The 14,894-nt window shown below is 41.4% G+C and overlaps 1 protein-coding gene across 1 annotated transcript in view; it reads left to right on the top strand.

Moving 5' to 3' along the window:
- The window catches only part of LOC115459492 (glutamate receptor 2-like), a gene marked incomplete at its 5' end in the record, with an annotated part of 67,662 nt that overhangs the window by 28,500 nt on the left and 24,268 nt on the right, over positions 1-14,894 (top strand). The window contains 2 exons of the mRNA XM_030189296.1: positions 4,840-5,046; positions 10,213-10,583. Of these exons, the coding sequence (XP_030045156.1) occupies positions 4,840-5,046; positions 10,213-10,583 (578 nt within the window). The remainder of the gene's footprint in view (positions 1-4,839; positions 5,047-10,212; positions 10,584-14,894) is intronic.

The following is a 14,894-nucleotide window of genomic DNA, read 5'->3' as shown; positions in this document are numbered from 1 at the left end:
CTCTCAGTTTATTCAAGAGTCTTCTGTGAGGAACCATATCAAAGGCTTTGCTGGAATCCAAGTAGATTACATCTAGCGCATATCCTTTATCTAGTTATTTGGTCTCCCAGTCAAAGAAATTAATCAGATTCATTTGGCAGGATTTTCCTTAAGCACTGATTCCTTTATTTTTTCTTAGCACTGACATGAGGCTTGTTGGCCTGTAGTTTTCCACTTCTTTCTTGTTCCCACTTTGAAGAGGGATCACATCTGCTCTTCTCCAATCCTGTGGAACCTCTAATTTGAAGACATTAAAAAAACATAGTCATTTGATTTACGAGCAGACCCTCTTTATTGCAAAAAGTAATATTGATGCCCAGTCTCCATGATTCTCAAGAGGGAAATTAATAAATTTGTATGTATTGAGACTTTGTCCCCTCTTCAAGTTTCCCCAAAATAATGGTTAAATCCAGACCATCAAAAGTCCTGAGTTCCTTCTGCAGCTACCATACAGCCCTTGCTGTTTGAACGACAACTTCCAAAATGAGTCTAAGAAAAACAAAGAGTGACAGAAGGCAATTTGGAACAGGCTGGTCTTAGCAATTGCGGGGCCCTGTGCAGACCAGTTCAGTGGGGTCCCCCCTGGCCCCTTGCCTAGCCCCACTGTCATCCACACAAAGTCAACGAAAAATAATACCTTCATATGACCAGTGTTTATTCCCACAAAATCACTCAACACAGAATACAAGAGGTAGCCTTCTCTTTAAGCAGCTCTACACCAGTCCACCTTTTGCTGCAATGATCATCACTATCACATTAAACATCCAATGCCAAACATTGTTTTTGGTGTTACGAAAAAATTGTGACTTACTACTTATTCATACACTGACAGTCCAACATTCAACTTAAAAAATAGTAAGGGACTAGTGATGTTTATTTGTTAGTACCTCAGTAGTTAAATGTGAGGTTTCCCTTCTGTGCCTTTCTTCATTCTTTAATAAATCACTCCTACCCTAGCTGGTCTTAGAAATTGCAGGGGGCTGCCGAGGGGGGGGGGGGGGGGGGACAAAATTCCCTGGGCCTCCAAGGGGGGCCTGGTGCTGGGGTCAGGCCGCCAGCACTGCAGTCCCCAGTCTCACCTGCCTGCCTTCGGCTCTGTCCGCCACCGGGCCTCCTGTATTAAAATTGGCAGTGCCTCAGCTCCGTTTGGAAAGAGGTGAATTGACATGTGTTACAAACACATTGCTAACACAATTGGGTTGACATTTAGCCCACTGTGGTCAGTGTTTTTTGAAATACTAACTGCTGCAGGCAGATTTCAAATCTATTATTCAGTACCAGCTATATCTGGCTAGCAGAGCTGAATATTCAAAATGTCTGGAGCCTGCTGAAGACATAAGAATAGCCATACTTGGTCAGACCAATGGGCCATCTAGCCCAGTATCCTGTTTTCCAAACAGTGGCCAATCCAGGTCACAAGTACCTGGTAGGAACCCAAATAGTAGCAACATTCCATAGTATCAATCCCAGGGCAATCAGTGGCTTCACCCAAGCCCATCTCAATAACAGACTATGGACCTTTCCTCTAGGAATTTGTCCAAACCTTTTTAAAACCCAGATACACTAACTGCTGTTACCCTATCCTCCTGCAATGAGTTTCAGAGCTTAAATAATCGTTGAGAAAAAAAAATTCCTCCTATTTGTTTTGAAAGTATTTCCATGTTACTTCATTGACGCCCCTAGTCTTTTGAAAGAGTAAAATTCGATTCACTTCTACTGGTTCTACACCACTTAGGATTTTGTAGACCTCAATCATATTTGGGCCTCACTACTGAATATTGATGATGCCCAGATAACTTCCGAGTCAGCCCAGACTCCGCCCCTGGACAGCCCCAGCACTAAACAGGTAGTACCACAGCAGTCTATGCTAATATTCAGTGGTACTTTAATATCACTGAATATTAGCTGAGGACCCGATAATCTCTATTTAACAGGGTAGAAGCCTCTCCGATAGTGACCCGAATATTTATTTACGGAGGTTAAGTCATTAGTAAATACCAGTTTAACAGTTTCAGCAATGCCTGTAAGACATATATGCTACCTATGATAACTAAGCATGAGTATTGATGGGATTGGTAATATACCCCTTGATTCTATAAAAGCCACCAAAAATTGCATGTGCAAATTTAGATACACCCCCAATTTGCACATGCAATTTAATAGGGGTTTTTTTAACAAGCAATTGGCACTAATTAGATTTAATTGGGACCGATGTGTGTAAATTTAAGTGCGGGATTTGCGCCTAAAATGTATACGTGGCCGGAAAAAGGGGGCAAGGAAATGGGAGGGGCATGGGCATTTCGAGGTGGATTGGGGGAATGTTTTTGAGTTATGCGAGTAGAGAGGTGTGGTAGCCGTGTTAGTCCACTCTTAAAGGTTATCAATAGAAATCAAACAAAATAAAACATGGAAAAGAAAATAAGATGATACCTTTTTTATTGGACATAACTTAATACATTTCTTGATTAGCTTTCGAAGGTTGCCCTTCTTTGTCAGATCGGAAATAAGCAAATGTGTTAGCAGATAGTATATATAAGAGAAACATCAAAGCATTACTTTGACAGACTGACAGAGTGGGAGGGTGGGGGTATGTATGGGAACATCAAAGCATTTCATTGATATTCTAACAGGATGGGTGTTGGTAGGTGAGAGGAGGGTAATAAACAGAGAAACAGAGTTATGCGAGTAATTAAGGTTTTAAGGTTTGCACTTTGGTGCATAAAATCCTCTATGGTGAAGCTCCAGCTTATATGGACACCCTTATCAACTTGCCACCAAGGAATTCTCACAAATCATCTCGTTCGTACTTAAATCTCCATTACCCAGTATGCTGTGGCCTCAAATATAAAACCACTTATTCATTCACCTTTCCCTATATTAGCGCACATTTGTGGAATGGATTACTTAAATCTGTAAAAACTACTCCTGATCATCCGACTTTTAGAAAATCTCTTAAGACAAATTTATTTGGAAAAGCTTAAGCCAAAGTCCCTCCTTGTATCCATAACTCCTGAATTGTAGCTATAATAACGACATATTGAGCCCTATTCCCTTCTCCTTCTCTTCTCCTCTGTAATTACCCACTAACCTCCTGAACGTCAATGTACTTGATTGTTTATTGCCTGTTTGATGTATGTCTTTCAGACTGATGTAAGCCACATTGAGCCTGCCCGTAGGTGGGAAAATGTGGGATATACATGCTATAAATAAATAAATTATAGAATGTGGGTGCTCCACGCATACATTTAGATGAAGGTATTTGCACTACATTTTCATTGGTGCAAATAATAGTGCCTAAATTTAGGCACAATCTCTCCATTTAAGCATTATTCTATAAACCGCGCCAAACTTTAGGCATGTCATATAGAATAGCACTTAAGCGGGTTTTTTTCAGCATTGATTATTTTAGGTGCCATAGAATTCACCCCAAAATTCTGCCATTCTCTCCCTTCCCAAACATCAGCCATCCCCCAAGGACCACAGACTCTCCCCAACTCATGAAACCCATCCCTGACTGCCAGAGTCCTACTTTCCTTATTAGGGGGACCTCCAACCTCCAACACTCAGTTTTCAGTCTGCTTTAAATTCCATCTTACGTTGGTGGACAGCAGTATTTTCAATTCCTGAATAATTTTTCAAGCCCACATTGTGAGTCTTGCAGAGATTTGTCAAATTATGTACAGGGGCGGCCCAAGGCAATCTGCTGCCTGAGGCAAAGGATGACATGGCACCCCCCCCCCTTCCCCACCGCCCCCAGCACCTCATCAAAACTACAGTCAGGGAGATCTGCATGAAACAAAATATTTATTTTTATTTTGACTTATAAAATCACTTGTCCCTGAAACATGTTCAAAACAGAATAATCCATTTGTGCATCGAAAATTTAAACTTCTACAAAACAGATGCAGATGTGATTCCAGTGCCCCAATGAAAGAAGTTTAATTTTACTTCCATTTAATTTCAGTATATTCCATTTTTGTAACACCAGGCTTCCCAAGGCAGATTATAACAACAGTTAAGATTAACCCATCAAGAAACAGGATATCCTCACTGAAATGTGGCCATCTGTATTGTATAAAACAGTGTAGAAAAATGAGCACAAAATACAGAGTTTATAACTGCTGTTTCTCCAGCTACAATAATTTTAAAACTGTTTTAGTGATATTCAACTGCTATTTCATGATATTTATATTTACATATGGGAATCTTTCAAATAAATTAAAAAAGCTGTCAAATAAGTAGAAAAAATAACACAATATTTTGTCCTCCACCTTTTACAGCACTAACTGTCCAACTGGAACAGTTTTAGACTGTTTACAGATGGACCACACATAGGCAGTCCCTTATTTCTAATCATCTTTTTGCTATTGTTTTCAATAGCGTTTGCTATTGTTTTGGGTGAACCAGTGTGGTGGCAGGGTCCACATACTGGCTTCAGCACATATAATCTCAAAAACGAACAACTCCAAGGCATTTGGTCATGGGACTATATTTCCACTATATCTTTTTTTTTTGAGCTGCGGTGAGTAGAATTCCACACAATATTTGAGTTGTAGTCATACCCTGGAGGGATATAAAGCATTCTAATATGCTCTGTTTTGTTCTCCATTCCTTTCTTAATAATTCCTAACACTCTATTTCCTTTTTTTACTCATTGTCACATGCTGTTGATGTGAAACTGCCTAACTCATTCTGCCATTTATTTCCTCTATAAAGGGAAACAACTTATATACTGATCTACTTACGCTACTGTAGGTGTGCAACTTGTTATTAATTCACAAATACAATTTTTCTTTATAGGAAGCACCATATGTTATGTTTAAGAAAAATGCAGATCAGCTGGAAGGGAATGAACGTTATGAAGGGTACTGTGTAGATTTAGCTACGGAAATAGCCAAGCACTGTGGATTTAAATACAAGTTGACAATTGTTGGCGATGGGAAGTATGGGGCCAGGGATGCAGAAACAAAAATTTGGAATGGAATGGTTGGAGAACTAGTCTATGGGGTAAGTGCCTTTCTTTGATATTAACAAATCACATGGAATGGGAAGATCTTGCAGTTTGCTCACATCTGGGAATTTAGAGGGTCTTTTACAAAGTCTTGCTAGTGTTTTTAGCACATGCTAAACACTATAGATGCCCATAGGAATCTAGCATTTAGATCATGCTTATTTTTAGAGCTTGCTAAAAACACTAACTCACCTTTTAAAAGGACCCCTTAGTTCATTGGAAACAGAGGCAGAACTGACATTCACGAGGAGAATATTGATGGTTAAAGATCAGAGCTGCGGAAATTTTTGCTACGTAGGCAAGGGGGAGGGGCTAGTATGTTTGTCATTGTTCTTCAAGGATTTGTTTCCAGGCCTTTTTACTGTGAAAACAAGTTACTGCACATACATGTTAAAGCATTTTGTGGTATTTACTCTGTTTTCACATAATAATGAATTTTCAAAAATATTTTTGGGACATGGTATGGGCAGAGAGTGGGTGTGGACACATTAGCCAGCTAGCACGTTATACTTAGGGGTCCTTTCACAAAGGCTTACTGAAAAATGGCTTGCGGTAGTGTAGGCACGGGTTTTGGGCGTGTGCTGATCCATTTTTAGCGCGCCTGTAAAAAAGGCCCTTTTTTGCCGAAAATGGACGTGCAGCAAATTGAAAATTGCTGCGCGTCCATTTTGGGTCTGAGACCTTACCACCAGCCATTGTGACCTAGCGGTAAAGTCTCACACGGTAACTGGGCAGTAATGACCTACACGTTGGCACTCATCCATTACACGCACCCGTAAATAAAAAAAATATTGCTCAGACGCGCGTATCGGACGTGTGCCAAAAATGAAATTACCGCAAGAGCCACATGGTAGTCGGGTGGTAACTCCATTTTGGCGCACATTGGGTGCACGTACATGCTTACGCGGCTTAGTAAAAGGGCCCCACAGAGTTATGTGGGGGAGCACTTAGCACCTCCTAAAAAGGAGGCGGTAAGTGGTCCCTCATTAACTCTAGGCAGATACCGCGCACTAAGGACAGCATTAGCACACAACATGCAAAATAAAAATGGAAACAAAATATTAATAAGTGCTACATTAGATTTGCAGCTAATGTACAGGAAAAGTTTGTATTAAACCATATGAACTGCAAATCATATCACATTAGTAAAAGGGGCCCTAAATGAGGCATGCATTTATCTAGCAAAGGCTTGATGTAAATGAAAGGGAGTGTGAATGTTAAAATGTCAACATCTTGTAATCTATTTCATATCTTTTATTTTATTCCTTTATTGGTGAGTTGATGGATCTATCCTCTTGCTTTCCAACCACTGTACCAGATGCATGTAGGGCACAGATAGGCACACTGGGCCAGATTCTATATATCACACCTGAAAAATCCACGTGGAAATGATTTCTGCCTAAGCGTATTCTATAAGCGGTGCCTAGGTTTAGGCACAGTCTATAGAATACGTTTAGTTGATATCCTAGTGCCTAAAACTATGCGCCTCCGGTTCCACCAATGAAAATGTGGTTTAAATCCCGGCGTGTAGATTTAGGTGCACAGGACCATATTCTATAACAATGTGCGTAAATTTCAGAATGACCATGAAAAGCCCATTTCCCCACCCATAACCACACCCCCTTTTTGCCTGCACACATTAAAATTTATGCGCAGTGCATTACAGAATATAGTTAGCGATTTGTGCGTAGAAATTCCAATTATTGCCAATCAGTGCTCATTATTGCTTGTTAAGCACTGTTAACCATGCTGACTGGCTTATTAAGCCAATTAAGTTGTGTGTGCTGTTGTACAATACACCTGGATTTCAGCGTGGAACGCTAGGCGCGCTATATAGAATTTGGGGAACTGCACATAGCATCTACTACTACTAATCATTTCTATCCTTCTCTGCTTTCTCCTGAGCTGCTTGCTTTGAGTTCTTGCAGCCCCTGAAAGGGCTTTCTGTGAATACTTAGCTTTTCTTTTTGCTATAGGAATGTTTTCCTCTGCACCAGGGGCGTAGCCAGACACCCAATTTTGGGTGGGCCTGGGCCCAAGATGGGTGGACAGATGAACTCCGCCTTGTCCCACAAGTAATTTGGTCTCTCTCTCTCTTGCCTGCATGCCATATGGTCTCTCAAACATCCCCCTACCCTGCATTCCTTTTAAATAGCAGATTTTCACTGGCAAGGAGCAGCAACTAATACACACTGCACATGTTGACCCCATAGCCTTCCTTCTTATGCAACTTCCTGTTTCCGCATAGGTGGGAATACATCAGAGGGAAGGCTGCAGGGCCAGTGCGAACAGTATGTATCAGTTGCTGCTTGCTACAGGCAAAGATCTGCTATTTAAAAGGTATGCAGGAGGGACAGTTGGGAGTTTTCGGCTGGTGGGGCTTGGGAATCCCTGCCAGCCACATTAGAGATGTGCTGCTATTGGGTGGGCCTGAACCTAAAGTGGATGGGCCTGGGCCCACCCGGGCCCACCCTTGGCTACGCCACTGCTCTGCACACAACCTGCTATGTGGAGACTGGTTTGTCATACAACATATTTGACAATGTACATTTCTGGGGCATAGAAAGGTTGGGAAACACTGAGCTATTGTTTTGTGAAAACAGCGTCACTTAAAAATTCTGTAACATTTAGGATGATGACGTGAAACCAAGCTGTCCTGTGTTTCGTGATCCTCAGACTGTTTGCCAGACCAGCAAAACCAAATGCGGTAATTTGGGCATTGTTCACAGACATTTGGTTTTGCTGGTCTGGCAAACAGTGGCTCTGTGCCATAACTTCACAGCTGAATGCACATCCATAATTGGTACAGATACTCTGACTCCTGAAGCAGGCATATATCGTTGCCGAAACATGGGACTGTGTTGAGTCTACTGTACCTGGTCTTTTGGCAATAAAACTTCTATTAATTCATCCTTGTGGTCCTGCCTGGATTGGTTGTCCTATGTCCCTTCCCTACTACTTTGGGCAGTATCTCTTTTGTAAGGAATCCTTCCTTGTTTTGTTAGCTGTGTAAATACGACACTCAATATTGACTGTGCCTGCATAACTTCTGGGTGCAGTCAATGACCTACATATTGGCTTTTAGTGCCTGGATGGCCTAGCATTGAATATCAGTGTCTAAGTTAGCCGGTGTGGTCTGCTGCTGGTTGAATATTGATCTGCATATTAATCAGAAACAAACAAAATTTTCAACCAACAGGAAAACCTGATATTTTGATGTTTTTTAAAAGTCGACTTTCAAGAATCTACCTATATAACTTAGAGATTTATATGGTTAGATTTGGTTATTTAAGGGGTCCTTTTACCAAGCTGTGGGAAAAAGGGCCCTGTGCTAGCGGCCACATGCCAGTGCCCTTTTTACCACAGCGGGTAAAATAACCCCTAGCACACATGGTTAGGCAGTGAGAGAACTCTTACCGCATGGCCATTCAGCAGGGAGCCCTTACCCACTGAGGTGGCGATAAAGGCTCCCATGCTAACCAGGCGGTAACAGGGCAGTGCGTGGCGATGCACGATTACTGCCGGGTTATTGCAGTGCAAGCCATTTCCAGGGGTTTTCTTTTTCCTCCAGAAATGGCACACGCTCGGGGTGGGATTACCACCGGCGGCCACATCGGGCCAGCGGTAGTCCTGGAAGAGTGCGCAGTAGCCCACATTGGGCTTACCACCGCTCTGTAAAAGGGCCCCTCAATGTTAACCCTGCCTAGTGGGTCAATACTTCAGTCTAGATTGTTCACAAAACTAATTTGAGTTTTTCTGTTCTTTGGGTAAGTAGTTTGGTGGAATTCAGGAAGTAAGAAGGTTATTACATGTTTAATAATGTGATTAGTTACTTGGGCTGATTTTATAATTGTGAGTTTTTATGTTGAATTTCTATTTTATTTATGTATCATAATTATTTTATCAAGAAACTGCTTTGAATGTTCATTGACCAGGAAGATGGTATGTAAAAATTCTGCAAACAACTACACATATAAAATATATATATGTATTTTTATAACAGTTTTTACCTGTGAAAAAATAGGCATTCCAATGGGTGTGTTTAAATCAGGAATGTAAGCTATCCCTCTAATTCTATAAAAGTCTCCAAAAATTGCATGCGTAAATTTGAGTGTGTGCCCAATTTGCATGCACAATTTAATTGAATAACAAGCTAATTAGTGCCAATAATTGGCTTTTTAACAAGCAATTATTGGCACTAATTAGATTTAATTTGAACTTACATCCAATTAAATCTAATTAGTGCATTAAATTTATACTACTTACATGTATAAATTTAATCATGGGATCTGTGCCTAAATTTTACTTGTGAGTTTTAAAAAGAGCGCGGAAATGGGAGGGTCATGGGTGGAAAGGGGTGTTTCTAGCATTTATGTTCTTTGTTATAGAATATGGGGGCTACACACTCAATATAGGCAGATACATTTCCACTACATTTCAGCTGGTGCAAATGGCTGCACCTAAAGTTAGGCACAAGTCCTAGGCATAAGCGCTATTCTATAAACCATGCCTAACTTTAAGCACAGGTTATAGAATAGTGCTTTTTTCAGTGCCATATATAGAATTCACCCCATATGTGTATAATTTACAAATATATGGGCATACATTCTCATGCATAACCCATCCACTAATATTGTAGGTGCAAAGTCCAAGGTACTTTTGCACGCACATAAGTTTAAGAAAATGTGGAAAAAAAAAACTACCTGGGTATTCTTAAAAATTAACTACAAATTATGAGATAGAAAATTATCTGCATATCTGCCACTATGAAAATGTGCCCCCAGGGGCATAGTTATCAACATAGGCTACTATTAATATGAGTTATTTTTCCACTAGTTTCTGCTATTTTCCCATTTTATACAATGAGATGGGTTAACAGTAAAATAACACATCTTAACAGTAACCCATGTTATAATGTCTTCCCTTAATCTCTGATTTGGTAAGCTTGTCTACTTTGATATGTTTTTTGAGAACAATGAAGAGGACTGTATTTGCCATAACACCTCATAATAATCAGTTTGTCTTTGTAATACATTGGTATTACAAGATAGACATCCATAAAAACCCCATTGCTAATTGGTGATTCACAAAAACTGTTCTACCAACAAGCTTTACTATCTACTTCTGTCACTTTTTATCATGTTGCTTTGTTTTCCTTTCAGAAAGCCGATATTGCTATCGCTCCATTAACTATAACATTGGTGAGAGAAGAGGTGATTGACTTCTCGAAGCCCTTTATGAGTCTTGGGATATCTATCATGATCAAGAAGCCACAGAAGTCCAAGCCAGGAGTATTCTCATTTCTCGATCCCTTAGCTTATGAGATCTGGATGTGCATAGTATTTGCTTACATTGGGGTCAGTGTAGTTTTATTCCTGGTCAGCAGATTTAGTCCATACGAGTGGCACACTGAGGATTTTGAAGACGGAAGAGAAACGCAAAGTAACGAATCAACTAATGAATTTGGGATATTTAATAGTCTCTGGTTTTCCCTTGGTGCCTTTATGCAGCAAGGATGCGATATTTCGCCAAGGTTGGTTACTCGCCCGTTTCAGCTTTGTGCATTTTTGGTCTCAGATGGATGTCATGGTGCATATATATTCACATTCAAGAAGAATCCAGTTGCAGATGTTCCCCAGTCCCCCAAACTGTTGCATTCACCATAAAAGAGAAACCAATTGCGAGAAAGAGGTAGGGTGGTTAAATATTTGATTGATACTTGCCTAACATCAACCATATGTTTCCACGGTGAAAGTATATACACCATGTAGAGGCTGCAAAATGCATAAGGTTCTCATCATTTCATGCCTTCTTGGAGGGGTACCGTGTTTTTGCTGCATATTCCCATTGAACAGTCAATGGTCCATCTGGTTTACATCGACTGTAATGGGAAAAAAGGGTATCAAATTGCCATCGAGCTCCAAAAGCAAAGGCGTCCCTGCAAAAACACTTCACATTCCATTCCACCCACGTAACACATTCTTTTTCCTCTCATGGGAACTGCATGTGAAAAGTTCTTAAAAGAAATTACTCTTGAAAGCCATACAGTCAGTCAATATTACATTGCAGGAGTCAACAGGGTACTATTCTCAGTGGAACTAAGGGTCCATTTCATTAAAAATGTATGCAGCAATTATACTGGTTTTTCTCTGACTGTATAGTGGTGAAAGATGAAATATTTTTTTAATTAATGTATCTCAAGTGTTTCTATAATTCTGCCAGCCTCTTTTTCTAATACCCAAGTGATCATATTTCTTATAGCAAGGATTACGCAAGTTTGGTTCTCATTTTAGATTTACTACTTGCCCAAATCTGAGATCAAGACAAGTTACATTCATCTATACAAGTTATTTTGCTGCCCAAATGAACTTAAAATCAAAGTTGTACCTTAGGCAATGAGAGGTGAAGTGATTTGCTGAAGGCCACTAATGGGTGTAATTATCAACGTGGGCTACTGTTAAGACATGCTATTTTACTGTTAACCTGAATTATTAGTAACTAGGTCTAATTGCAAAAAAATGGGACCTCTACTGAAATAGCATGAGTTAGTGGTAAAATAACATGTCATAACAGTAGCTCAAATAGATAACTCTGCCCCTAAGAATGTCAGTAGATGAAGTGGGATTTGAACCCTAGCTTCCGTGGTTCATATTCTGCTTCTGTAGCTATTCAGCACCTCCTCCACCATTGTAAAGGAAGGATTTATTAAGAATTTGTTTATAGGTGCCCTAAGAAGGAGCCTTGTGAATGTATATATAAAAAAGCTTAGAATATTATCCACTACTATAAATATTACAAATATTTAAACTAAAAATTGTAATTAACAAAAAAGGAATACTATGGTTTAGGTTATGGATAACAGCAATTATGGACTGGAATCACTAAGGGGTACTTTTACTAAGGGGCCCTTTTACTAAGTCGCGTAAATGTCTACGTGCGCCCAATGCGTGGAAAAATGAAGTTACCAACCAGCTACCACATGGCTCTTGTGCGCATCTAATACATGAGTCTGAAAAATAATTATTTTCAGCCACGCGCATCGGACACGCATAAAGTGGCATTTGACACACGTAGGTCATTACCGCCTGGTTACCGCGTGAGACTTTACCGCTAGGTCAATGGCTGGCGGTAAGGTCTGAGACCCAAAATGGATGCACGACAATTTTGATTTTGCTGCACATCTATTTTCGGCAAAAATAAAAAAGTGCGCTGAAAAATGGATATGCGCGGGCCCAAAACACGCGCCTACACTACCACAGGCCATTTTTTAGCACACCTTAGTAAAAGGACCCCTAAGTATGTTAAGCAGTTAACATGTAGTTCAAGTTAATTTAGTACATGAGTGTGATAACTGTTACTGTGTTGGCATTACAGTGCACTCTAATTTGCGTGCTAACTACATACCCTGTTAGGGGACGGTTACTGGGCAGGTTCTGGGTGGAAAATGAATGTGGACTGCATTCCAATTAGTGTACAGTAGTTACCTTTTGATAAGTGAATTTATGCTACTTGCAGATATTCATAATGGACTAGATTCTATATATCACACCTAAAAAATTGGCGCAAAAAAAATTTGCTTACATTTCTACGCGGTATATAGAATATGCAGAGTGCTGGTCAGCACGACTAAATTTAGTCGCAGGCAGTTACGCCAAGTAAAACTTGGGTGTAAATCCTGACGCCTAAATTAGGCACAGTTCAGGTGTATTCTATAACAACGCGCATAGATTTTAGAAGCGCCTATAACTCGCCCATTCCACAGGCCTTGTGCACTTTTCAATTATGTGACTTAGAATTTACATGCACCATGTTTTAGAATTCGCTAGGACAATTCTGCACGTAAATTCTAATTAATGCCCATTAGTGTTAAAAACTGCTAGTTAATTAGCAATTATCACTGCTGATTGGCTTGTTAACTAATTTAAGTTGCAGGCGCAAATACAGAATATGACTGTATTTGCGTGTACAACATAAGTTGTGCTATATAGAATTTGAGGAAATATGTGGGTAAAGAACTTTTTGTGTAGTAATTACAGAGGACATGCTGGCCACACCCCAACAGTTATTGCATAGCCTTTGCACTTGCAACACATTAATTTTTGAAGTTAAAGCATGACGAGTGCAAAAGTAAAAAGACTCCTAGGGCCCTTTTACGAAGCGGCGGTAAGCCCAATGTAGGCTTACTGCTCGATAAAAGGGAACTACTGCTGGGCTGATAAGTCCCTCCCCCAACATGTGCCATTTCTAATGCTGCAAAAGTATTTCAATTTTTGTAGCGCCAGTGTGTACCCGGCGGTAATTGGACAGTGCTGCGTGTTTTGAGTTACGCACGTAATTACAAAATATGGGTGTTCCACATGTAAATTTAGGTGCAGGCATTTGTACCATGTTTACATTGGAGCAAATGGCAGTGACTAAATTTACGTGTGACCTCTCCACCTAAGCGTTAATTCTATAACCTTCGCCAAACTTTAGGTGTGGCTAATAGAATACTGCTTAAGTGGGGTTTTTTCAGAGTCATGTCCCCTACCTCAACGCAAGTGGCATCCTCAGGCTGTGCGGGGTCCCGTCGACATGCACACTTGACTGGCACTGCCTGAGCCATGTGTGTGTAGTCCTCTCTGGGTTTGTTCAGAGAGTGGTGGTTGCAGGCTCCTTAATTGCTTTGCTTCCACCCACCTGCGTCTGCTCTTCCTCTGCCTGGCTTCCCTTGCTTCTCTCCTATTGCTCTTCCAGTTTCTCCTTCCCCTGTATGGCTGTGCCCCTTCTCCCTGCTGATGTCAGATGCCAGCACTTTATCAGCTGAGCTCTCTCTGGACTCCATGCTTCGGCTTCTACTTTGGTAGGTGTTTCTAACTCTGTAGTCTGCTTCTTATCTACTGCTCCCTGGTTGCTAACATTGCCTGTACCTGGATTACCCCTCTGCCTGCCGCCTGCCTACTGACTTTCACCTGCATCTGGATTACTCTCTTGCCTGCCGCCTGCCTACTGAATTTCGCCTGTATCTGGATTACTCTCTTGCCTGCCGCCTGCCTACTGACTTTTGCCTGTACCTCGATTACTCTCTTGCCTGCCGTCTGCCTACTGACTGCTGCTTGTACCTCAATTACTCTCTTGACCTGCTGCCTGCCTGGCCGATACATTCATCACCCCGCTTCCAGCTCCGTCCCATAGGTCCTGCAGGCCACCCGCACCTAGGGGCTCAACCTCTGGGGAACAGCGGTCAGCACAGGTGAAACCCAGGGTTGTCCAGCCACCAAGCAGAACCTGGCCCGAGTACCGGGCTCAGCAGCGCTCTACATGGTACAAGAACTCACAAGTCTGACAGTAAGCTGAAGACATGAGTTCGCCAGACAAACCCGACCTGTGTGAGTTGGCCCAGGTTCTTCAGTAGCAACAGGCCCAGCTAAACTGTCTGTCCGGAGTTCTACAGGAGGTGTGTTCCAAGATGTCAACCCTTCATTCCCAACGACAGCCTCCTGCTGCGTCGTCTGAATCCGTGTTACCTACTCCAGGGTTGCAGCTTCCTGAGCCTCCCCAGTTCGACGGCACCCCTTCTGGTTGCCGAGGATTCCTCAACCAATGTCTTATGCTGTTTGAAATGCAACCAGCAGCCTTTTCTACAGATAGATTCAAGATAACCTATATCATCTCTCTACTCTCCGGATCCGCCTTGGCTTGGGCCTCTCTTCTCTTGGAACAATGTGGCCCTTTACTTACTGATCTTGGAGAATTTCTTCGCTGCTTCCAGTTAGTTTTCGATGTGCCGGGACGGCCCTCCTCTGCAGCCGCAGAACTTCTATGAGTTCAACAAGGCAATTGTTCTGTTGGTGCTTATGCTGTT

This window comes from Microcaecilia unicolor, unplaced genomic scaffold, assembly GCF_901765095.1.
Source record: "Microcaecilia unicolor unplaced genomic scaffold, aMicUni1.1, whole genome shotgun sequence".
Classification (NCBI taxonomy): Eukaryota; Metazoa; Chordata; class Amphibia; order Gymnophiona; family Siphonopidae; genus Microcaecilia; species Microcaecilia unicolor.
This window is presented reverse-complemented; position numbering and strand designations above follow the sequence as displayed.